General features: G+C 36.6%; 1 protein-coding gene across 47 annotated transcripts in view; it reads left to right on the top strand.

Moving 5' to 3' along the window:
• The window catches only part of LOC308626456 (regulating synaptic membrane exocytosis protein 1-like), a gene marked incomplete at both ends in the record, with an annotated part of 216,998 nt that overhangs the window by 82,990 nt on the left and 107,065 nt on the right, over positions 1 to 26,943 (top strand). For 17 of the 47 annotated variants that reach the window (XM_081251537.1, XM_081251514.1, XM_081251513.1 and 14 more), the window contains one exon: positions 17,116 to 17,228. In XM_081251537.1, coding sequence (XP_081107663.1) covers positions 17,116 to 17,228 — 113 coding nt within the window. Of the gene's footprint in view, positions 1 to 875; positions 960 to 9,721; positions 9,794 to 15,878; positions 16,062 to 17,115; positions 17,229 to 21,157; positions 21,188 to 26,943 lie in introns of all 47 variants that reach the window. The other 30 variants (XM_081251534.1, XM_081251511.1, XM_081251530.1 and 27 more) reach the window with 8 other exon arrangements.

Genomic DNA, 26,943 nt, shown 5'->3' with positions numbered 1-26,943 from the left:
GTCCGGATGTCTGTAATTTGTGGTTGGTTATGCAGAGACAGAATCTCAAGATAGTTTAACAAAAGAATGGACACAAGTTTCAAACTTTTATTTAGCTGTTAATCATAAAAACAGTATTCTTGTAAATGCTGAAATAAGAAAACAACTGTTTACCCCATGGAGCGATACCTTTGCAAGTAAAGATTAGCAAGATTTTTTGAAGGTAATGCTATTTTACCATCGCATTTATCTGTATTTCCCACTTTTATCCATCAGTGGTTTTTGCTCACAATTTTTTCATTTCAGCTACTAACCCTGCAGTTTTCCCCCAGAAAACTTGTTAAGACTTCACTGGTAGCATTTCCATGAATTATTTCTTCATGTTATTGTTTCCACACTAGAGAGTAGTTTTATTTCTTCAACTTAAACTATGCTTCTACTTTGTATTAAATTCACACACCTCATTTGCCACTTTATCCAGTAATTTCAATACCTAGTATCAAACAAGCATTGGTGGCTTCTTAAATCTATTTTATTCAGACATCTACCTGATCCTTAAGGATGTATCTTTGTAAAGTTATATATATGTATTTATGTGTATGTATAGTTTTGCAGACACACACCACATTTAAAAGAACAAAATTACACAGGAGATTTCAAACATCTTCCCAAATAAGTTGTTTCTCTATTCACACGTAAGGCTACAAGTTTTATTTTCTTACAATATTGTCATTTATCTTTCCAAGGCCTGCAAAAATGAAAAGTAAATTATGGAGCAAAGAATCTACACTTTGACTTTTTGGGGTGATTTTCCAGTCCTCCTGTTCCATATATTCTTTTATTTTAGGAGTTACTAAACGTCTTGTTTTTTCCTGTCTTGTTCATTGGGCAAACAGGGGTAGATGGTCCCCCTCTCTAGATAGGAGACGGCCTCCTAGCCCCAGGATTCAAATCCAGCATGCGTCTCCGGAGAATGACAGGTACTAGTCACTTCCTCCCCACAGACAAGTGGCTTCCAGAGGCTGGCAGGCCACCAAGTGAAGGGTAGCCAAGAGCCATGTGGTTATGATGCCTTCTTTTTAGGGGCCAGAGTGCAAGAGGTGGTGACTCCAAAACTAAATGCATCCACCTCTGATAAAGCACCTTAGAATGTTTCCTGAAGTGAAGCTAGCATGCACAGGGCGTGGTTTAAACACAGTAAAGTTGGGTCCAGTGGGAGAGTTCTCTCTTAATGGGCATTTGTCTTAGGGTTTCGATTTTCTAGAAACATATTTAAACTATTGATTTTGTCTACACTTGACTAAATTAAAATTCTCAGGTGCTTTAAAATGTATTAAAATCTATCACAGAGCCTATTCTTTTGTTATACTGGTTGATGATCTGATCTTCATCGTCTTGTTAATAATGAAGTTTAGGCTTTGGGGCATATTCCCTGATTTAAGACAGAATACCTCATTCTTACCTATTTTATGAATATTGTGTTTTTAAGCCAAATATTGTCCAGGGCTAGGGTCAGTCAACAAGGTAGGTTTTTAAAGATAACATCAGTGCTTTGAATCTACTTCATGCTGTGATGGCACAAGTGCCACAATACGTATTTCCATTGCTTTGTTTTCCTTCTTGGGCGTTGTTCACCCAGTTCTCCTCTTTTGTGATGGCTCTTATACGTAGGCCATGTCATTTCCCAACTGGCTACAAAAGGTTATGGGTGTTTTGGCTGCTTCTCTTCTGGTGAAGCAGAAATTCAGTCAACACATGGGTGACATTTTATTTAGTATATTTCAATTTGAAAGAAAAACTAAACGCCGTCACTCAGAAAAGATTAATAAGTCGTCTTACAAATGTTGGACCCCAAGGTGGTATTTTATGGAGGCTTTTTGAATATTTTATTATGCTTTAATCTTTAACACTTTTACCTCTTAATATGACTTACGTTTTTGGAATTTAAATCTAGTTCCTTCTACTGCTAACTGATTTCTAGGATAGAATTTATGAGACTAGAAAAATTAGTAAAATCTCGAATCTAAAAATTATTATAAACTTAAAGTCTTTTCAAATAAGAATATAAAATAATAGTATAAATAAAAATTTTAAATGTGCATCCACATTGCTACCCATTCATTCAGCAAAACTTTTTTGTGCATTTACTATGTGCACTTTTCTAATGGCTAGAGTCACAACAGTGTTTAAGAAAAGCAGTGTCATGGCCATCAAGGAACTTAGAATTTCCTCTTATAAAAGACTATTCTGGATTTCATCTTATGTAATGATTGCTAGAGTATAAGATGATTAAGTATGATGGTCTCTGTAGTGAATATAAATGTAAGTTTATCTGGGTTTAGGATAAGCAACATGGAAATCCAAATAGTAGTTTTAGTTCTTACATACATGAGATGAAGATTAGTTGAAGATTAGTTGTCTTTTAATAACATGTGAATTACGTTATTTGATTTCATAGATTTTATATATAATTTTAAAGGTAGATTTTAGAAGCAGAAATAGTCCTTTTAGATAAGATTATTAAAGGAAACTCTTCCTAGTACATAATTCTGAACATACATTTTACTTTTCATTATGATTTATTTATAAGTAAATTCTGTGTTCAACAAAAGGAAATACATTTTAAATGGCTTGATACTACGATTTATTACTGTTGGGAACAGAATGTTATTTACAATACGTTTTTATTATTAAAATGTATAAGTGCCCATAAAAATGAGAGAGAAATTACTGCGTCAGCCGATGCTAAATTCATAGGTAACCGTGGCAACCGCTCAGGAACACAACACTTGCATTTCACCTCCTATTAGCTTTATTTACTCGTTCAGAAGTTTCTGCCAATTCACAAATGAGGTGAACATGGCGTCAGATTTGGAGACAGTGAATGTTCTTAAGAATTTTGCCATCAGGTGACTTTTGCCCTAGGTCACTGGTTGGGGTGCTAAAAAAAAAATATGCTAAAATCAGTGACAATTTATATAATCGCCTTTGGATGTCCGGTATCAAGGCATATTTGATTATTTTGAAACTAACATAGTAATACAGTGAGTAAATATTTGCTTAAGAGAACTCTCTAGTAAGTTGGAAAGCATTGAGTTGCCGTCTTATTTTATACAATGCGTGTGTTCACACGCACACACAATTTTTAATGTACCATTTCTCCATAATTTAATTTCAACAGTAAGAAATCTTGATGTCATCTCAAGTGGTACAATAGCTTTATTTGGAATTAACGTGGAAGCATGTTTCTCTAGATGGAGGAATTTTCCTAGAAGTTGTAAGATTTTGTAAAACAAGGATGAGGAAAAAATACGTAAGTTTGTTACCCCAGGGAATGTTTGTGACTTTAAAATTCTAGTGAAAATTTTCTTGCCAAGTTTTAAAAATATTGAAAATTTTAAGAATCATCACTCCAATAATAAAGTATTTCCTTGTAAATGGCATTATTTTAATATATAGATAGTAACTTTTATGAACCTGTGTGCACATAACTCTGTTATGAATCTTAGTAAAATTGAGAGCTACATGTGGCTTCAAATTCACCAAAATTTGTGAGTGGTAAGTTAGAAAAAATGTATCTTAATAGATCCCTGAAGCATTGAGCTTCTGAGTTTAGTGCTCGCAGTTGAATGAATCATCCTTAAGTGTGAAAGGCAAGTATAAATTGCTGTTATTATTAATATTATTATCATCATCTAATTCAACTTTTTGATACATATTTTTTCAAGAAAATGCAACATATTCTTTTTAAGTTAAAACCAATGTTTTGATAGTGACCATTCTAATAAATGTGAGGTGAAAGTTCTTACTTGGTACATTTTGAGATGTATGTTAATACTTCATTGGCTTGAAGTTACTGACTCCATTGTTTTGATTGAGAATGTTTTTGCATCATTGTACATGATACTTTTAAGGAGGCAATTTATTGATGTGACTTAAATAAAATGGAAAATATTTGATAAAATAACGTTATTTTCCCGGAGTTTAAAGTATCCCACTGTGTTTAAAATTAATTCCTGAATTATTCTGCTAATCTAGTTCTAATTTCTTTTGCAACTTGGAAGCAGCTACTTGCCTATAGGAATCTTTATCCTTAAATATCAAATGGTTTCTTTTTATTCAAAGTGAATGAATCTTCTTTCTCCATTGAAAATATTTATGAGATGAAGAAATTACCCACTTTTTCACTTCCAGGATTCATGATACTTGCCATGTAGATGCAGAGTTAATGTAGAACCACCTATAAATTCAGGGCATTACTAATCATTTTTGTTTGCTTTATGACATCCTTTATCATCTGTGCTTTTCAAAGATGTCCTTTTTTTAAATGAATGAAATGTACCCATGTACTGAAATACTTAGTGAGTCTATTTAATGGCTATAGTCATACACATAAACATCAATAATAAACAAAAGGGTAAATATATCTTAATTGTATGCATCCATCTTCACCATATGTGAACATTTCTTATTTAGGTAGATTCTGTTTAAATTTAATTTTTTCCTTCCCAAAATTATGAGGAAACAAGATGATGGAGATTTGCATTTCACTTTAAGCTATCTGGATAGGCAACGAAAATATAGACAGAAATATTCTTATGATATCAGTGTTAATTATAACTAAAACATTATATGGTAGAATTTATTAATTTTCCCCAAAGCAGACTATATTTTCATTTTATTAGCATGTTAATTTTCCACTTTAATAGAATTGTACTATCTTCAGAAAAGTTTTATTTATCAGTGTCTTCAGGGAGTTGCTTTAACTGAATTTAGTTATAGATGAGGAAAGGAAAGTGGCCCAGAAACAGATTTTAACAATTGCCTTTCTTTTCATTAGTACATTTCATGAATCTTCACACTTAATCTAATAGAGAATAATAATTAAAAATGGATCTTCCAGAAAATTAGACTTAATTAGGAATGCCCTCACTTTTTGATTATTACTCTTGCTTCCATTTAATAATACAATAATTATTGTTATACCTTACATTTGAATATACCTTTATAGCTTTTAAGGACCTTAATTTGTGCCCTGTGAACCGGGAGGCATCAGGCCAAAATCATACAACTGTAAGTTGCGAAGTAAAAAAAAAAAAAAAAAAAAAAAAACCTCAGGATCTCTGATTCTTGCACATCTACACCAAAGAAACATTCTTTACATGTAATAAAATAATGATAAAAATTTTTGATTCAACAGAACACATGTTAAAGCCCCAAATAACTAAGACGTGATGGAGACACTGTCACTGTTTTGTTTTCTTTTGTCTAAGGATCCCTGCAGCAAACATCGTCATTCAAAGTCACTCGATGGCAGAGGGGCCGGGAACCTAGGGCCATGGGCCACGACGGTGCCTCACCAACTGACTCAGACCCTTATGCCCTTGGACAAGTCACTTAACCTTCCTGGGGCTCATTTTCCTCATCTGTAGATTTAGGTGGTTGTAGATGGACTAGCTGAATGCTGATGGCCCTCAAGACTCTAAAACTGAGTCCATGCTGCCCGGTTGCATCATGATGAACATGTGTTGGGCCAGTAATGATGACTGACACCTCATTATGCATAAGGCAGTAACCAGAGAGCATTTCTTATTTATGGTATCTTAGGTTTTAACAGAGACCAGAAAACAATTCCAAGTTTTATGTCTACATTTATTTGATTTGATGTAAGCTGAACTGTATAACCCTGATAAGGTTTTTACTTGTCGTAACCTTTTAGATTCTCAAATTCCAGTAGAATACTCAACATATTACTTTTTTAACCACCTAGCCAACATATCTTTATTGAGAAGCTACTATGTCCTGGGTGTTGATGTTACAGTAATAACCCAAACACAGTCCCTGCCCATGAAGAACTTAGGAACGGGTAGTGTAAGGCAGAAGGTAGTTCCTTTCACTGTGATCCATTTTATGATCACATGATCAATAGTTTCAGGGAAATAGCACAAGAATATAAATTGATAGTTTTAACCTCTCCTGTTTACATATCATAAGACCCTATTCCAAGAAAGAGCTGTGTTTAAACATACAATATATTCATAGCTATAACTTAGGATCTGGGGTAGAAAAGACAGTAGGACTTTCTACTCTCTATTCTTGCTTTACACTGAATTATTACAATCAAGTGAAGGCCATTTTAACTCAACATGAGGATTCTTTTAAGTGGTTAGAAGAATTATAAAGACATGTCCTTTGTAGAAATCTTTAGAAGAATCTTCAGTAAAGTACGTTTCTGTGGCATTTGAAGAGAAAAAAAAGGGCATCCATAACAAGAGGGTTAAACACTAAAACAAGGACAAAAGTTAGATACGTGAACCTCTGCATGCATATTTGTCATCCAGTTATGGGACATTGAGTTTGATACTCTTACACGTGAATAAGAGCCTTTATCTTCAAGAAACAAATATATATTATTATCATTTTAAATAATACTTTTATAGCATTGATCTCTTCCTATTTCAAGTAATGCTAAAAGCGCTACAAATCCTTGTCCTATGTAATAATGCAAAAAACTGCAAATACTACAATACCAATACTGAGTAATACTGAAATATTTAGAGTTAGCAAATCTGTAAGGTGATAGTAGTAGTATTGCCATTTTGCAGGTGGAAAAAACTGAGGCCCAGAGAGGTTAAGTAACTTGACTAAAATCATCCAGCTGGTCAGAAACAGAGTAGAGATCAAACCCAGTTTGGCTCTAGAGTCCATGCTTTTAGCTACTATGATCCAGTGTCATTTATGCCACAGATGCAACACGTTCATGGACATTGAGATTATAGACCTTAGTTTGGCATGTAAGGACCATGTGAGTGAGAGCACATGCCTTAACCCCTCTAAGCCTCAATCTCTTTATTCTTATAAAGGCTGAAAGCTTAGTACCTCCTTGTTGGATTGGTGCGCTTAGGTGAGATAATGCAGCAAGTTCTTAGTAAATATTAGACACTGTTAGTATCATCATGGTTGTCATTATAACCATCACCAGGTACTGTGATGATCAGCCTTGCATCCAAACCCATTAAGTTTAGGGATGATCAGCGGAAGAAATGGAAGTTTTATAGAAGAAATAAGATCTCGGTTGGGTCTAGACAGACTCATAGAAATTACTAGGGATAGGAGAAAAACAGAGAAGTTCTAAAAGATTCTTGTCACCTTTCTGGTATAGGAAGGTAGAAAGTTGGTACAAAGGCCTGCAGGTGCTTCTCGTGCCTGCCCTCCACCCACAAACCCTTCTCTCTCAACACTTTCCTGCCTGGTCCACTTACTGTCACCTGAACATTCCAGAGCATCTCCCTTCAAACTGCAATCCACACCTGTCCCCAGGCACACATCCATCCCCCCACACCTCTGAACCTCCTTGCCCTGGTTGACTGTTCATCATTGATGTTGTTAGCACTGATCCCCTTCTGACATGTTATACAATTTACTTGTTTGAGGGTTTCTTTTTTTTCTGTTTCTGTCTTATGGTTTGTCTTCTACCACTAGAACATGAATTGCTTGAAGGCAGAAATTTTGTCTGCTTTGTTCACAGACATATTCCAAGCAGCTAGAGCAGTGCCTGGCATATATACACATGCAACAGATATTTGTCAGTGAGTGAGTAAGTGGGTGAAAACCCTTCATGACCATGAGCTTCATGAGTTGACCTTAAACTCTGGGTTCTCACTTGGCTCTCACAGCTCTGCCAGTCCCTGGGCACTCCTGGGGCCAAGCATACATTTCCCCAGATGATATAGGGCATTTAATTTTGAGCTCAGGCCCCAGGGTCTGCAGACCTTCTTTCTCTGCCTCTGCCATCACCCCGCCATGAGCACTTCCTGTTCTACACCTGCTCACTTCCCTTTGCTTTCAGGAGCAGCTTCTCTTCCCCACAAGCTCCGCGTTGAGTGCAGGCGAGTGCTCAGGATCTCTCTGCTCCCCTGCATCCTGCGGTCCCCTCTCCCGACCACACGATCAACAAGTAGCTAAAAGCTACCCCCTAGTGTCGGAGGAGCACCTCCATGCCCCAGCCTGTGCCTGGCATTGTGGTCTCTTCTCTCTGTGAACACGGGTGCACCACCCAGAGGGCAGGCGTCAGAGTCAACCCCTGCACCCTCTTTGCTGGACAGTGTGTGACAGAAGCAGCTCAGGAGCCGGACTTAGCTTCTAGCCCCGGCTCTGCCACCGGCCATGTGGCCTGCCCCGAGCCTGTTTCCTCATCTGTGAGGTGGACCCCTTCCCAAAGGATCATCGTGGCAATAAATAAGGCAGTGCCTCCCTCAGTCCTGGCCCAGAGTTCTCCTGGGGAATAGCCTGGTTTCCAACTAGTCAAGGGACGTGGTAAGGAGAGATGCCCCTCCTCTGTCACATCCCTTTTGCCAGCTCAGAAGCAAGATGGCAGAGTCATGAAAGTCTCAAGAATACACAGCTGGAACCCGAGTTCTAAACCCAGATTCTGAGTCTGAGGGCAAACTCATGTGAGCCGAGCAAGTGGCAGCAGGGAGAGAAGAGGGGCAGGACGAGCATCCCCAGAAGTTCACGTGCCCTGTGACGCAGACCTGGCACTTTGATGTGCATCCCTGTGCCTGGACCTATGCTGGATATCAGAGCATCTGGCCTTAATAAGTAAAAAGAGTAGAGACAAGAGACTGGCTCTTAAAGTTTCTCATCACAAGAAAAGAAAATTTCTAGCTAGTGGTGGTGGGTGTTGACTAGGCTTATTGCAGTGGTCATTTTGTCATATTCACAAATATTGAATAATTATGTCATACACCTGAAACTAGTACGATGTTATATGTTAATAGTATCTCCAAAAAAAGACAGTTTTCTCCTAACATTGTTGGAAAGAGGGGATATCAGGAAATAAAAATAAGGATAAACTGTAGACAATCAATTATCAAGATAAACCATAATGTTTTTTATGGTTTCTCTGCTTTGTTTTAAATAAGTGAGTTTCTTGACCACAATATTTTTTTTTTCTTTCAAATGTATTGTAGTCCAGACACATTTTAGGTTGAATAGACATATGTAAGCTGCCTTGGGGAGATAAACTCTATGTACAAGCATTATTTCTATAGGAAAATGCGTTTCGGGTTTCAAATGTTCGATGTACATACCTACTTTTAGAACATAGAGTAAATCAGGAACTTTATTAGTTCTTTGGTTTGTGACGTATGATTACGTTTGTAAAATGCTACGTGACTGCAAAAGTATCTTTATGACAATTTTTAAAGTAATTTGAATAGTTGATTTTTAAATACTTTTATTTATGTCAAACACGTTTCCCTAGAGCATTTTTCTTCTCTTTTCTTCATAATTTTGGGGGAGAAAAAAGCAAAGGAGAACATCTTTGTAGCCCCAAGTTTCAACCTGTCAGACTGGAGGGCACTTCCCCCCTGTGTGGTCTTTCAGCACCTAAACCACAACTGTCATCACGTTTATCATCACTGCGTTTCACCGTTGAGTTTGTTTCTTCCTCAGGAAGGCACAGTTGCCAGCAGGAACCCCCATGACATCAAGACTGTAGACTTAACGCATCTACACTGATGGGGTGTCAGCTTCTCTGTTTCCTGTTGGGAAACTTGTGTCTTCCACACAGTGCCAGTTCTGGTTTTTATTTTCATTTTATTTTTAAAAGTATGGGCTGACAAAACCATTTAGGTAAAATAGTTGCCATTTTTCATGTCTATTGCTTTTATCATTGTATGAGATGACCATAGCTTGATTCATCATATATTTTGTATTTCTTTAACATTTCATTCCACAGGCACTCCAGAAAGTCTGACAGATCTAGCACCCAAAAACAGACTAGGAAAGGCACTGCCTCTGATGCAGAAAGGTAGGCTTGGTGTTGTGCTGTGCGGCATCTTCTGTTTCACTAAGATGTTCTGGGGCGCCTTCTCTATCATTTGACATGTGCTTAAACACAGTTGTGATGCTTAAAGACATTCGTGTAAAGAAATACGGGAATAGCCTCATTCAAAAACTGAGGTGGGTACTTTGAAGGCAGCCCTTAAATCTTAGGGCTTAAGAAAAATCTCATGCATTTCTCTTAGTGATCATTCCGATTACTAAAGAGGATTAAATCCAGTGCATTCCTATATACATATTAAGACATCAGTATTTAGTTTCTGAAATCATTGAAATGTTAGCAATGAATGTATTACCTGAAATATGCAAATATTTTGAGCGTCTGTTATTTATCTGAATGACGCCAATTTCTTAAATATCTCCTCTACGAATGGATAATCTAAGAGTCTACTTGTAATTACAACCTAAGATATTTGTTGAGTTAATATAGAAATTAAGGGATTACTGATCTTTTGTTTGCAATTCATTCATTGCCACAAATTTTTAAAATACTTTTAGGTACAAAATACTGACAGATTTTTTTTACGTAGCTGTAAAAAAAAAGAAAAAAAAAAAACCAAGAAATCCAATTAACGTATATCCACTCATCCAACCAGTACTGAGAGCATGCAGGGTGACATAGCTGTAAGTGAATGCGTGCCTTAGAGTGTCACTGCTGCTGTAGAGGTGTGCACAACGTACAGTGAGAGCACAGGGTAAAGAGGTGGCTGCAATGAGATTAGGAAATAAGTCATAAACAGGTGGCACTTGAGCTAATCCAGGTGTATGAAAGTACATGTGAAGAGCAGCGTGTTCTGTGAGAAGGGAACAGTATGAGAGAACACTGAGCCTTGATATATCCTCTTGAGTTTGGGGAAACCGTACCCATTTTGGGAGGGAAAATAGGATTCCTATCAGGAGTTGGGAGAGAGGGCTGGAAACAAAACGGGAGAAATCCTTAGAGACTGTTATACATGACCTCGTGCGCCATGGTGTAGAACTTCAACTTCTACCTTATTCATCCATGAGCCACGGACAGGCTTTAAACGTGAGAAGTAGATTATTAGTTTTGAGTTCCAGAATTATAGATCACTTTAACAACACTTTGGAAGGTGAACTGAAGGACCCATGTGTAGATGCAAGACACCAGCTAGGCTGTTACAATAGGCTTGGTTGAGAGGGAGTCCGTACACTTCAGTGATCCATGCAGTTAACGAATATGTGCACACTATGTGTTAATTTCAAGGAATAAAATAGCGAGCAGCAAAAAGGGGAGCTTCCCAGAAGATGTTACCTCTGAGATGAAGTCAGGAAACTGAGTCCATATTAGTCACATCAAGGTTTGTGTGTGAAGAGGAGATGGATTGGTTCCTGGCTAATGGTCTGTGGAGATATTGACTATTTAGGGAACTTAACTAACAATGGAACAAGAATCCTGGGAACCAAAAAAAGTGTTGAGTAGAAATTCAGTTTTATAGGAGTTGGATGGATGGATAGATAGATAGATAGATAGACAGATACATCCATCCATACATACATACATAGATGGACGGACAGATAATACAGAGAGAGGAAAAGAGAGCGAGAGAAACAGATAGATGGACAGAAAGATAGATGGATAGGTAGATAAATATTGATACATACATACATGTACAGAGAAATTGATAGATAGACTGATGGATGGATAGATAGCCAGATAAGAAGTAATGAAACAATACTGATTATGTCACTGTATATATATTTTTTACTGTCAACGCAGCTAATAGCAGTCTCTTTACCAGCATGTAAATGATTTTAAATCTTCAGCCATCATTCACAGCCCCCCGAGTCATAGGCACACACAATTCCAATTATTTTGACAAGATTGAAATTCTTCCTCAAAGTTTCATATTCTTTATATTCCATTCATTTAACAATTCTTTCATTCATTTAACAATTACTAGTTGAGTGACTGCTGTGTGAAGTTTTACAGTTTCAGTGAACAAGTATTTTGACAATAAGATACTGTTTTACAGAATGTTAGATGATTCTAGAGTCCACTGCCCATGCTTATCTGAGCATCTGCCATGCAACACTGAACACGTCTGTAAGCACAAGTCTTCCCTCCAGTAGGAGCAGCAGGGAATCAGCCGACTTCTCGTGCCAAATGTTTGCTTAAGGACCCTATTCGTATTCCTCTTACCATTACTTACTTTGCTGTAGGTTTGATATAGAAAACTCAAACCTTTTAGGTATGCGGATTTGTTTGATTATAATTAAAGCTCTTTGTTGATTTTTATTAGAGTGTAAATCACATGCCTGGCTTTTGAGTGAATTGTTGAATAGCTAGTTACAAAAGAAGAATTGGCCTAGGTTTACATTAGCTCTCACTTCTTTAGAAGATACCTTGAGTTGACATGTAGCTACAGATGAATTGAGACCAGAGTATGAATGCTAGGATGCTGATTCTTGGCCTTCAGGAGTTGACTTCTTCCCCAGAGGAGCCCCAGCACACAGACACACCTTGGCCTCTGGCAGAATTTGCTGTGATGATCATACTTTTTGAAGGTCCTTTTTTTGGCCTCAAAATTTTTGACCTTTAGAGAAACAGACTTGTAAGAAAATATTTTGAAAGATAGGGTAACCAGTTCTAGATAGAAGAGAGGCAGAACCTACTTCTGACCTCGGTGCCTCACCATTGAAATAGAGCTTCAGACCCTCTGAAGAAGCTCCTTAGTAAATAAAAGTGTAACTTTTCACCCTGATGTGAGTTGAGCTTTGTAGATTGCTAGCACCACTGCACATCCTGTTCTGGGGTCTTTTCTTCTTGTGGAACTTGCTCTCTGCATCCTAACTGGGGGATGTGGGGTAACAACTGGTATTTAGAATTGCTTACGTATGCATTTTATGTTGTGCTGGCACTCCGGAAAAAAGTCCATGTAAGCCTGAAATGACGATGACGGGAGGAACCATGGTGACCTTAAATACCACATGCATGTCTATCCTTTAACAAGTAATTAAAAAAAAAAAAAAACAGAACTCTATTTTTAAGCCGCAATAGAAGCAATTCACTGCACGTCTGCTTGCAGCAACAGAAATGTCTAACAACCTAAGGTTTTGGTGGGAAATGTGTTTTACTTAAGTTCAAGTCACAGCACCCAAGACTTTAGGTGAAGAGAGGAGGCATAGGTTGAACTCAGTGGTAAATATTTAGCAATGGGTTTGGAGATGGTGAACTGGAGTTATAGTCAGGTTGGAATTCATACTTTGCTCTAGAACCCTCATTATTTTTGTTTCAAAAATATATTATGTATAGACATATAAAGCAGAGTAGATATTCAATTCAATACCATTTTCCTCATATTTTTTCCTATAAACTCTCAAAAAACGATTCTATTAAACCTTGTCAAGCAATTTGATACCTGCACATATACTTATATTTTGTTTTACAAGATTAGCAATACATCCAGGGATGTGAAATTACCATGTTTCATCTCATGATATAGAAACCAATCCTGTCTCCAAGGCAGAAAAGGGAGCAGTGTTGGAGCTTCATAGACCTGCGTGGGTCCCGCCTTTATCATGTTAGCTCTTTGCCTGTTTGCAAGTCACTCTGTGACCCCCAGTTTTTCCATCTATAAAATAGGAAACATAGCACTTCTTAGAGCTGCTGTGAGAATGCAAAACAAAAAAAGGACACGTGTGTAGGTATGTGGTATGCATGCATACACACACGTCTATACACGTGCATACACACTAGTGGCTGACGTGTGTAGACGGCGCCATGTGGATGCCCAGTGAGAAGAGCTGTTACCGTCATTCTCCTTCTCTCTCACTCACTCCCCGCTTCGCTCCCTAACATGCTGGTTTTTGATCTCTTTCCCTCCGACACCCTTACATCCTTAGCACATGCCATTGTATCGAAAAGCCTGGATTCTCTCATGTTTCGCTCCTGAACCTCAGCATTCCTTGATTAACCCTCCTTTCCTCTTGTCTGAAACAAACTCTACTTGTTTCCACCTTCTCTTTCTCCAAAGCCTTGCTCGTCTCTCTCCAGCCTCTGCATTTTCACTTTCCTCCGTTTCCCCTCCTGTGATCCAGCCTGCTGCCACCCTCCTCGGTTTTCCTCAGACAGAGTGGTTTCTTTGTCTCCCCTTGGGTCCACGCTTTCATATTGGTTATCGTTTGGCTGGTGGCAGGAACTGTTTTGTTATTGAAGGACTTTTAGTTTGTGTCAAAGGAGAAACAGCCCTGGGGCAAAATGATTAACCCCCAACAGGACGCACTGTTCTTGGGCCCTGCAAGCTCATGGCTTGGGAAGATCTGTGTAACATTCATCTAGAAAGCCACTTATTTGCCTTTGAAATTGCTTTTAATATTTGTGCCATTTAGTTTGGGGCCACATAAGGCTCCCTGAAATTATTCACATTTCAAGTTGCAATTAAGAGGTCCTTTTAGTGCTTATGAATTGCATTAAGAAATGAAGCAAGATTTTAGTGAAATTGCAAGATCCATGAATGCTCTCAGGACTAGGGTAAAAACTGTACTATCCACCTTTCAAAGCAAGTATTTTCAAGTATATTTTGTACAAGGAGTGCTGAAGTTTATTCTCATGATAATGGCTTTTAAAGAGTAATAGATAGAAACTCATTATTTATCGGTGGAAAGGACTTGATCACACCTTGGTCCTTCCCACATAAATTAATTCTGTAGAGTTGAGTTCATGTGAGAAGGCAATCCAGATGGAATGAACAGTTTTAATAGTCCTTTCTTCTATTAATTTTGAAGTCGAAGTGACCGTCCAGGTTTTGGGATCTGCCTTAGGGGCTGATAAAGCATTAATCCAGAGCTCAAGAAGATAAAATGCACATTAAAGACCTAAGCTGTACCTTTTTATGCTCTAAAATATGACATTTTCCCACTTTATTGTTTAGAAATAGAGGAGATATCTTGAATCAAAATAATTATACCTGTGAAAATCAGTCTACTTGAGAAAAATTGTCAATCTGTGTACAAGTTGAATAAATCACTCAATAATTAATGTACTTCCTGTGATCAATATGGATTCTTGACTCTCACACACTTTAAATTACTTAATCGAATTTTATAGCATTGTTTTCAAAAGGATAAAGTGTTATTTCTTGGCTTCTGTCACTATGAAAAGTAATACAGATTAGGTATTTTAAATGTGCATTTTATTTAAAATACTTACTGAAAATGACGAAAACAGCAAAAACATGTGTCTGCTCTAAACAAGCATATATATATATATATATATATATATATATATATATATATATATATATATATATATATATATATATATACATACATACATATATATAGTCACATATAAAAATCAGTTTTTAATTCTTGGTCCTTAATTTGGAAATTGGCTTCATAATAATTTTGAACATTAAGATAGCTGTCAATGTATGGACAACTATCTTTTCAGCTACTTTTATATATCAGAGGACATATTTTTATCCATATATCAGCCATCTGCATTTAGTCAGTTCAAAAATGAAGCATTCCCCATCTTACTTCATCATTTTAATTTGTTGGTCTACTTAAATCAACCTTAGAAGACAGCTTCCCTTTGCTACCTATTTGGTATGGACTTCCCTGTTGCAGAGATAAATTATGAACATTGTAAAAGGACATACAGAACCCACCAGTGCATTGCTTCTTCTGGAAGGCAAGTGCTTGACGTGTCCCTGAGTTCACTGTTCTGATTGTGTTCACTCATTCAAATCCAGATCTCTCTACTGAGCTCTTGTTCTCTGTGCTGCTGTGTTCTAGGCACCAGAGATACAGCTCAGTAAGAAACAAGAGACAGAAGTCTTTGCCCCTGTGGGACTTGAGAGGCTTGTTACACTGGAGGACAGGCCCGCTCAGAACCACCAGGCGTGCACATTCGCGATAACGCATCAGTTTGATGTGAGGTCCATTTCAGTAACTGTGTGATGGGTTTGCTCCTGGGTTTTAAAATCACTGTCTTGTAAGAGTAACCAGGTTTTCCTTGGACAGATGTGCTGGTATCAAAGTGGATGTGACCTGCTGACTGAAGATCTTTTCTGACCCTAATGTTTTAGGGTTCTCCCACCATGTCTTTCTAGAAGGGGATACGCAGCCCCGAGAGCGACTGATCAGCTAGTCCTTAGGGGAAAACATCCCGCTCGCTCCCGCTCGAGTGAGCACCCTAGTGTCAGAACACTGTGTTCTATGCACCACCTTGCCCCCGGAGGGTCGGCGCCACCTTCTCCGCTCCTGACAAGGTCGCTGTTCCGTGTCTGCCTCTGGGTCTTGGTGTGGTGTTGTACCTTCCTGAGCTCTTGACACTGTCACTCATTATGACACCATAGTTCTTAATCCTTTCTTTGTGACACTTAACCTCTCCACACCCTCCCTTACCTGCATCTACCTTCACTGTGCTGGTGGCATTCTCTTCTATACTTCCTGCCAACTAGCCATCATCGAAAATTAAATTTGCCTGTGTTATGTCCTTCCATCTGTTTGTGGCATATTCATATATATATATATATTTTTTTTTTTTTAATTATGTGAAATTCTGTATAAGAAATTACCTGGAATTAAATGTGTACTTGCTTTAAAAAGTGTAAGAGGAATTAGAAAAAAAAAATTGAAAACTTTCATCTTTGTTCAGTAAAAGCTGAGAGTGTTTTAAAGTTCTTCAGTTTAAAAAAAAGTTTGAATACCAGCAGATGGAGGTCAGCTTACTTCTGTACAATAGTGACGTATCTTCACACTTCTTAAATTTGTATTTGTAATTTTGATCTTTTCACCAGGATAGTTCATAGCATGTGCCCAAGGTTATTTTTATAAATATCTTTTCAGATTTTTCCTATTTAAGCATAAAGTGCAAGGGAATGGTAATTTATAAAAGTCTGCAGCCAGAACTATTCTTATCACTTATATGGATTTAATTGTAGCAATATAGGCAACAGCCTTTCTTAAATCGTTTACCCATGTTGTTAAGATTCATAGGCTGTGAGTAGATATACTAGGTCCAGCACTACCAAAAATGGATAACTTAACAGAAAGTCACAACTTCATAGAAAGTTACTGAAAAGTACGTTCCCTTCTGCCCAGTTCAGGAATTCATTCTGCAGAACTACGTGGCAGACGTTTCCCTGTAGCCCCTTTTGGTAATATTCCTTTTACACACATCATAAAGAGTACTTGATTTTGCTTCCAAAGGCCCAGGTAGGGTTTTACGTCTGTTTTAAGAGGTACAGTAGGAAGGAAGAGATCCTTGTCAGGCCCTTTGGGATTTCATCGTTTCATTTGCCCTGCTTCTTCTCCCCACAGAGTGCACCGGCAGGCCAGCCCGACGCAGTCCCCGCCCGCAGACACAGCCTTTGGCAGCCCTCGGGGCAGGCAGCTTCCACAAGTGCCAGGGAGGAGCGGCAGTGCAGAACAAGGTATCCATAGAGAGAGCGCTGACAAAATCTCGGATTTGAGAACCACCTCTTTTTATACTCCTTCTATTGAAAGAATAGTATTTTGATGATACGTAGTGTGATGAATCCTAAGAAGTCAAGTGTCTTAGAGTTTTATTCCCGGCACCAAGTTATAACAGTTCGTGGCCTATATGCTGTTTTTGCTGAGTGAGTGAATGCATGAATTTTAGATGGTCAATGAAAAGAATAGATTGAGCCCTAGAGATACCTTTTCCAAAGGTGCAAAGGGAGAAAATAAAACTTTAAAAACCTCAGTACAATGTGGTATTTTATATGTTAAAGGAAGACATTTTTAACCTTGTTTTAAAAATATTTTTAAATGAGGCAATCGTATTGAATACTTTGCAGTGTTTTTTTTTTTTTAATTTACCTGCAGTATCCTGTATTTTTTATAGAACTTTGATGGTGAAAAACTGACTTAGAACACACATTTGAGTGTTTTTTAACAGTTAACATCACTTAAATTTCCCTTATTTTAAGCATGTACACATTGTGTTTTATCTTCCTAGAAAGAGAGATGTTGGGGGGGGCAGGTTTTAGTGGAAATGAAATTCACTAAGCTACCTAAGAGGCCTAAGAGGATTTAAATACCAGGTTAAAAGAGTCACTGTTTTCTTCATGTGACCAAGGTGCTATCCCATTTCTCAGTAAGTGAAATGATTTGTTATCGGTAAATGTTATCACATAAGTATTACCAGAGATTTGTTAAGCAGTTTACTGAAATACTGTTTAATTTGGGGTTGCAATATGCATGCAGTGGACTTCTATTTAAAACATGCATTGAAACTCTTCGTCCCTATGAAACAACTGAAAGGTTAACATTTTGCATACTTTTCTCAACAGTGTTTGTTGTTTCTGATGTAAAACTTGTTTATTTCCTTCTGTACTGAGGGTGCTGGGTATGTGTTTTACTCACTCAAAGAGCTTTACTGAATGTATCACCGAAGTGTTAAGTGGTCTAAGAAGATAAATACATTGTTTCAAAAACTGATCAGGCAGAGTTTGTACACAGAGTACTTGGTTATAGAAAAATTAGTGTAGATTTGATAAGTATCAGCATATTGACACAAAAATGCTGCTACAGTAAATTCTGGATTTGTATTATTTTTTTAAAATCATATATCCTGTTGCTATATCATACTTTAGTATTCAGGGTCATTATAAGGGCATTCATTTAGTTAATCAAGAAAATATGAGGCTGACTTTCTTTTCTGAAATAACAATTAATCCTTTGGAATTCTCAGTTCATGTGTTTAACAAACTTTCTCTTATCTGGGAACATTTTGAGAAGATCATTCATAATTAATGTTATTAAGACTGTAATTAGCAGTAGCCTAGATGAAATTGTTTTCAAATTTATTTTTTAAAATGTGGTGTTTATTTAAATTATCCATTCATGAACTCCTGTTGCACAACTAAAAGAACTACAGGTTCTAGTGTTCAGCTACAAACTCAGTGTTACTGACCATAGTGTGCTAAAGATTGATATCCAAAAAGTCATTTGTTTCTAAAATTCTTTGCATTTCCTCCAGTTGCTAAAACACTTCTGGTTCAAAAGTATATAACGGTATTGCATATAACGCTCATATAGTGAGATTATAGTTTTATTATTCTGTAGAAATAAGAATTGCTTTTACAAAGTCAGATGGATTGTATGCTGGACTTTGGTTTTTATAAAAGCTCATGTTCTGTTGTTGATATCAGTCAACATTACTGTTTATGATATTCGTATTCACAGTTGTCTTTCAGAGAAATCACCAATTTGTAAAGATTGAATTGAGGTGGGAAGAAAGGAGTGACTGAGGATGAAATTGGTGGAGTTATTTTGATAGTTAATATCACAAGTACATTCCTAAACACTTGCTACTTGAGGTTTCTGAAGTTTATCATCTTAAGAGTCATATAGATACAACCTTTAAAAAATATGACAACAATCCTGTATTATTGTCACTATGTATTCTTCTATAATTAAAATGGATCTGGTTTACTGTATGATAATACTATGTGCTTTGGGGTGTTTGGTAAATGATGATACCGTCCTCCTTCGTCTTATTATGGATCTATTTCAAGCTGAACAGTTTACATGACATCTTTGTGTGTCCTGGAATATGTTTTTAAAAGTAAACTTCTAATTTGATTCATGGATTAGACAGAATTTAGCTGTCTAATCCATTTGAGATGGATTTCATTGATGTTCTTAAGGCTGTGGAATCATGTCATGTTTTTCTTTCCATAATATATGTTAAAATTTACTTCTGTCTGCCATGAAGACTGATGCAGAATGCAGTTTATTTGCAATCAATGAAAGTTCTACCACACTTGACTTCTTTTCAGTTTTCTTTTATGTATATTTGTGGGTTTTTTTTTTTAACAAAGGGTAATTTTCTTTTTTAAAAAAGATAACTGAGTTGATAAGCAGTTGTTGGTTAGGAGCAAATATTTCAAATGGTTTAGATTCCTGAATAGTGATACAACTTCCTGATGAACTTATAAAATAATTTTATTCATACACAGTTTCTGGTTACAATTATCTACCTTATTTTGTTTAGGATCCATAGATTGTTTGGATGCTTCTTGTTTTTTGTTTTTTTTCTTGTAATTCAATTTTACTACTCTCTCCTTGTGCGATAAAACAATATATATTATTTTAAAAGCTAACATATAATTAGAAAAGATACATTTACTTAATTTTTGAAAAAGTATTTTATAGTTTCTTTTAAAAATTAGTAATGCTAGCCTATTTGCTACATGGAATCTGATTATGTTGAAGTATAGTTAAGGAAAAAGTAGAGGTGTGATTACAATGCAGATTTTGAGATAAAGTCGCTAAGAAGTAGCCTTAAAATTTAGGTAACTCAAATGGTATGTGATCATTGAGAACAAAGACTTTCAGGAAATTCCTCTGCATATGTTCCAATGTTGTATTACAATGTAGCCCTTAGGTAGAGTGAGACTGAAGGCAACATAATTGGTTGCATAAAAATGTATGGTTTTCTGAAACCAACCAAGTGATTTTTGTGTGTGTGTGCAACCTAGTTGTCTTTTTTAAGAAGACGTATTTAAAGATCATTCATAAACTATAAACTAACACTTGAGGTGCCAGTTATGTTTTATGTATTCTGTTATTAATTCTGCTACCTAGAACTAATGGAACTACCCTTCAAAATATCTAGGTAGGCCATTATTTCTCAGTAAATGGTGCACCAACAAGGAGGCAGAGAAAGGCTTAAGAAATGTCTGAGAAATACTGTCTGCAAGGAACAATTTCACTTTGAGATATTTGAATATAATTACAGTAATTTGAGAAGGAAGAAAGGATTACTTAAATTAAAATATATTTTTTTCCAGGTGGAAAATGTTCCAGAATATTTTCCACAGTGAAGAGAAAATGCCTACTATCTAGCAAAAAATGGAATTTTTTTTATTATATGCTTTTTCAAATTATCTGAAATGCTATCATTTTTGAAATGAAAATGTTAGTTATGAATGTTAAATATGCTTTTAAGTACATTTACAATAAAAAGTCACAATGGATTAAGGTTAAAATGTCTTAGTAAAGTGAGTGCTGTAATGCTTTGCAATTCTTCAAAGGCCAGAAAAAAATAACACAAAATATACTTTTCAATTGCCAAGTATACAATATTAATTTCCCAATGTTTCTGTTTTTATTTAAAATCTTTAAATTGTTTCATTCATTCTTTCTTTGATTGATTTTAGTACCATATTTGAGATTTCCTCATGGTTTCTCATTGCAATTTACCATGTCACATTATATGTTATGCATTTTTATTATTCACGCCATTGTGTTGATTCACAATTCCATGTCTAACTATAAATTTGCTGATTTCTTTCTTTTGTTTCCATCATTATGTGCATTTAATTCATTGAAGAACAAGAAAAATATAACTCATCCACAAAAGGTAAATATTAATGTAACTTTTTTAACAACTTAATATTGTTCCTTTTCTCTCATAGTATATGAATTATATAACTGTATTTATTGAAATAATGAGCCAAACTATTTAACAGATAGCTTTTGCCGTGCAGTGATTTGGTAGGGCATTTGGTATTAACCGTTTTGTATTGTGAGCAGTTCACATCAAAGAGGAGAAGATTAAAATTAAGAGTATTTTTGCTTCAAAATGTATTTATCCACACTGACAACTAGAAAATGATTCTCTTTGGAAGAGAAGAGCATATTTATAATATGTTTTTGTTTATTTGCATTCCCCTGCTCTCATAGATAAAGGGTTTAAGTCTTACATTCTGTGGTGCAAAGGAATAGAAAATCCCTGGGTTTTCCTTCTAAATAGCAGTAACCTTATGGCATATTTGGCCCGCTGCAGTCATGCATCTGGGAAGTAGCTGCCGGGATGCTACTCCTCTCGGCCTCAGAAGGGTTAGAACACCCATCAGTTCTTTCTTCCTGAGGGACACAGGAAGGAAACCGTTCAGCCTGCTGTGTCGGCACGTTGTTGACCTGCCTTGTGATCCTTTGGATCACATTTGATGTTTGATCTTTGGACTTGAGTCCCACGTAGATGCAGACCTCCTCCGACTGTCTTGGGCCACCCTATTTGGTGTTACTGTTGGCTTGATACTTAAATATTTGAATATGAGTTTTCAGCTTAATGAAATAATATTAACAATATTAAAAAGTTATATAATGCTGCATAATTTAATAAAAGTATTTACCCAATATTTATAGATTCATGATTGAATTAATTTGTTGTCCATAGTAACCCTCAAAGTTAGTCCCGAGAGGACCATCATCCTTATTTTATGAAAGGTAAAACTCAGATTGAGAGAGATTAAGAGACTTACCCATTCATACTGGTGATGTGACCTAGACTGCAAGCCCAGGTCTCTTACTTTGGACTTCCTTCCTCTGTACTTTAGTGCATCCTATTTTAATAGGCGCAAATCCCAAACATATATCCCTAACTCCGAATAGACTGAGGTGTGTGTTATGTCTCTCAGTGTCATAGATTGAAAGTGGGAGATAATATTCAATTACTTATATCAGTTTGAATTTATAAAAATATATTTATATTCTGGCACATAATACATATTCTGGCACATAACACATATTCTGGCAAAGTGTCTGACATACTAGGCAATAAATAGATATTAATAAAAATAAAATGTTATTCAGTGAGATCAAGATGCTTTGGTCCCTAGGTTTTACATAGATTTCTGGCTATCTTGCATTTTTAATTCAGGTATCAGAAACACAAATTTACGTTAAGTAGTACAAAAGTGGCCAATACATTGGTACTTATATTCAGAAGAATTTATTTAGATTTGCAAGATAAATTTTAGTTTGCTAAAAGCATTAAATTTTATGTTGGAGATGGGTCATGACCTCATTCATTTAGCCAAAAGGAAGAAAAGTGTAATAATTCTTCATCTGGAGAGCTCTTCCTTCTATATTATTACTAGCCAAAAGCTATAATTTGCTAATCAAAACAAAACAAAATTCATGGGTTGTAGAACCTCAGGCATATGAAGTGTGCCCCTTTACAGCCTCACTACACAGCGCAGCAGGTTGTTGCATTTTAACAAGGTCACTGTGTCCTGGCTGAGATGTGTCATCACTGTACCAAGTCTGCCTTGGACACAGGGTGTGGATAAGCTTCACGGAATGCACCCCAGGGCTGAAAACCACCAAAGAGGCACATCCCCAAATGCCGCTGGGAAGGCAGAGAGCAGCCCAGGATGCTGTACCTCCCCCTTGGGACTTAAGGGAGCACAGCTTAGCATGAAAAGCTTGGGAAGCCAGGAAAAGACAGAAGCAAATTCAAAAGATTTCTTTAGAGTCAAATTTTAGACTCACCTGCCCCATAGGAAAGAAAACGTTTTGTTTTGCATAGAAACCCTGCTGCTGTGAGCTGATCTTTTCTGGGGTCGCTCATATTGGAGAATTGAGTTATCTTGAGTGCTCCCTGGGTGATGGGGCCTGGCCCAGCCATGCTGAGCTAACTGCACAGGCCACCAACCCCTAGGGGGAGTTGCTTTTTGATGAATTGAAGACGAACTTGTAAGATGTTCCCAGTTCGCTGAGGATTACGAGGTTTCACAAGATGCAAGATTTTCAGTGTTAAAACCAGGACAGCTCTGGGCGAACTGGGAAAGTTGGTCACCCTTACTGAAGGGAACCACTATATAATGGTACAGCATATTTTGCAAAGCACTTCCAGAGAGGTATAAAATACCATGAACATTTTTAACGGTAGATAGAATTTATCGGGCACTTCCTCTATGTCAGTGACTTGACTGAGCGTGTCATGTATTCATCTCATATTTGTACAACAACCTGAGACGTAACTATTCATATCCTCATTTGCCAACTGAGGAAGCTGAAGCTTAGAGAGATGCAAAACCTGGCCCTGTGTCAGTCTTCATTTGAGAAGTGGTAGGACAGGGAACTGGGCTCGAGCCTCACTCCAGAGACCTCGTTCTCAACCTCTCTGATAGGCAGCCTCTCCCACATTCAGCATTGACCGAGCACCCACTTGCATCAATACCACGTAATTACGGTAATAACCTGGGCACAGCCCTAAGGAAGGTGTGATGACTCCTTTTATAGGAAGAGGGCACAGGGGTTACGAGGTTGCTCACAGTAGCAAAGCTGCTATAGGACAGAGCTGGACAGTGACCCCACAGCCTATGTTCTGTCCACTGCCTCATGTCACTGTCACATCTTCCACTCACAGCACCGGGAGGCCATCTCAGGGGCCCTACCTCCCCCAGTGACCTGATTTTGGGCCGTGCATCTAAATCTTCCAGTCCCTGGCTTGCTCTTCAGATGAAGCTTGCACTTTGAGAACAGGAAGCCAGTGTATTTGGACAAAGATAACACAAATTTTGGGCTGAAAATTTAACTGAGGAAATAGAAATGTTCCTAGCAGGTTATTTACCTTTTACCTCCCCCTTTTATGTTGGAAACTAATAGACCCTATCTTTTTAGGATTCACAGACTGTTTTATAGGCATATTTTAAATCATTCATTCTAAAAGTAAGCCGATTTTTCCCTCTCTGCTACATTTCTTGGACAGTTTTAAAGAGCCCATGAATGTAGTTTGGGGGCATCGAAATAATGATATAAGAAGATCAAAACAGAACCAGAAATTAAATGACTTCAAGGTGAGAAAAAATGTTATTATCATAATAAATTTCTAATTTATATGCCTTTAAGATAGTATTTCTTAAGTGCCTTAAATTTTTGCCTTTTGGAGGCCATTTGGAATCATAACAAAACACATTATACTGCCTTTTCTACCAATATGAATTCCCTTAATCATAAAAAATGTGTAATTTACACACACAGAGGATGAAAGGCAGAGTTCAAGTGACTAAACGGTTCGAACAGGAATAAAGAGCAAATAGCATCTGTTGCATTTTGTCTTCCTGTTTTGCTAATAAAATATATAATAATTATTGCAACCAGGTCATTTAAGAATTATCTCTAGTCAACTGAATTTTTAAGTTTCTATTTAAAAAATGCTCAAATAAATTACCTATATCTTCTTTATGAAATGTTGACAAGAGCAGTTTGAATGTTAAGTCATGCAAAATGTAATTTTTATGGAACTATTAGCATGAAACTTAATTAGATGTAATTCATATTAAAAAGTAAAAATCATTTTAATAAATTTCTGTTACATTATTTATTGTTTAAGTAGTTGCACACTTAGTAGTATACTATGGTTATGAAACACATTATAGGAAAATATTATAACTTGACTTTTGCCAAAGTAAACTAATTTGTATATTCTTTACAGGCAGCATTATTTTAACTGTCATTAAGTAGAAAAGGATTTCAACTTTATTCACATTTTTCTTAGGTGCATATTGAGTAGGTGCATATTACCCGGGTGATTGATTTGTTGTTATTGTGTATTAAAATTTCAAGTTCCTTAACCTTCTAGGGCTTTGCTTTTCCTGAACACTTATTATGAATATTCATGAATATTTACTCATAAATATTTAGAGCTCCATTAGTAAAAGTGTCTAATTGATCCATTTCTCTTTTTGTCACAAACCCATAACTATGGCTGTCATTCTAACCTTCCCTTTAAACTTTAGGGACGTAATAAAGTGACCCATGTAAAACAGTTCCAAATTCTTGGCTTTGACCCTTTTTTTCCATTCTGCTGATTCAAATGTGAATATTTATAATAGTAGTAAAGACTTTTAAAACTTCAAAGTATTTAACACTTAAATCAACCAATGGTCAGATTGTCAGATATGACCCCTTGAGGGAGAACATCATTGCGCCTTCCTCCCTGGGGTCTGTGGGTCATGCAGGAGAGGATGCTGAGAAAAGGCTGATGTCTAGCTATAAATAGACCCTTTGATTTTTCTCCTCTAAAGCTGTACATTTCCCCTAAATATCTTACTTTTTTTTTTGCAAACTTTAAAATTTGTAAACACTTTTTACAGAAAAGAAGGGAAGAGACATTGAATTTAGTAGTTATGCCACATTGAGCCTTTCAAGATAGATTCTGTTGCCATCAGTATAATGGGAATAATGAAAAATGATGGATAAACATATTAAAGATACAGGGGATAAACAACACGACCCCTTGGGGAACGAGTCTGTTATTCCCCAAGAAACCTTAATTCCATGGACTATGCTGCGTACTGAGTGTGTTCTAAGCAGTGCCTCGTAAGGAGGACAGTGCTCCCTTTCAAGACGGAAATACATTTAAAAACTGTTTACTACATCTGTAACTCTATTTCTACTTTGTAGATAAGTTCATTTGTACCCTTTTTTTAGATTCCACATATAAGCGTTATCATGTGACATTTGACTTTCTCTGTCTGACTACTCAGTATGACAATCTCTAGGTCCATCCATGTTGCTGCATATGGCATTATTTCAGGGAGGGATAAAGTAGGAGAGTGGGATTGACATATACAAACTACTATACGTAAGATAACTAACAAAGACCTACTGTATAGCACAGGGAACTCTACTCAATACTCTGTAATGGCCTACATAGGAAAAGAATCTAAAAAAAAGTGGATATACATATATGTATAACTGATTCACTTTGCTGTACACTTGAAACTAACACAACATTGTAAATACTCCAATAAAAATTCTAAAAAATGAATCAAAACAAAAATAAAAGCAAGAGGTATGAGACTGAAAAAAATCATGTGCCTAAAACCAGAGAGATGTTACAATGTAGATTTAAACAGAAAAATTTTTAAGCCAATTTTTAATGCCTCTGTTCTGTTTAGAAACACCATGAGCAAAAGTTTTGTTTTAAAAGACATTTTGTTCAAAGACATGATATAGGAAAATAATAAATAGAACAAAACATAAAACTCTTTAAAAATAAAAATTTAAAAAGATAAAAAGCTGTTTAACTCTGTGTAACACAGATTTTCATCTGACATCCTTACCTGTCCAGTATCTGATTAATATTTTCAGTGTTACTCTGGGACTTGGCAGCTTTGACACTGAAAGTGAGATCTGGGTCTGGAAATCCTGAGCTTTGTTTTAGGTAGTTGAGTGAAAATCAGCTAAAACAAGAGACAGCCTTGGGGTTTGGGCTGCAGCGAGATTTGAGTGATGATACAGACAAATTACCTATTTCCCCTATGTCAATATTCCATTTCAATTATCTATACTAAAACACAGGCTGTTTTCTTTAAAAATCCT

The sequence above is a fragment of the Mesoplodon bidens genome (assembly GCF_964165515.1).
Source record: "Mesoplodon bidens genome assembly, chromosome: 12".
Taxonomy (NCBI): Eukaryota; Metazoa; Chordata; class Mammalia; order Artiodactyla; family Ziphiidae; genus Mesoplodon; species Mesoplodon bidens.
Note: the sequence above shows the minus strand (reverse complement) of the source record. Positions and strands in the feature narration are given on the sequence as shown.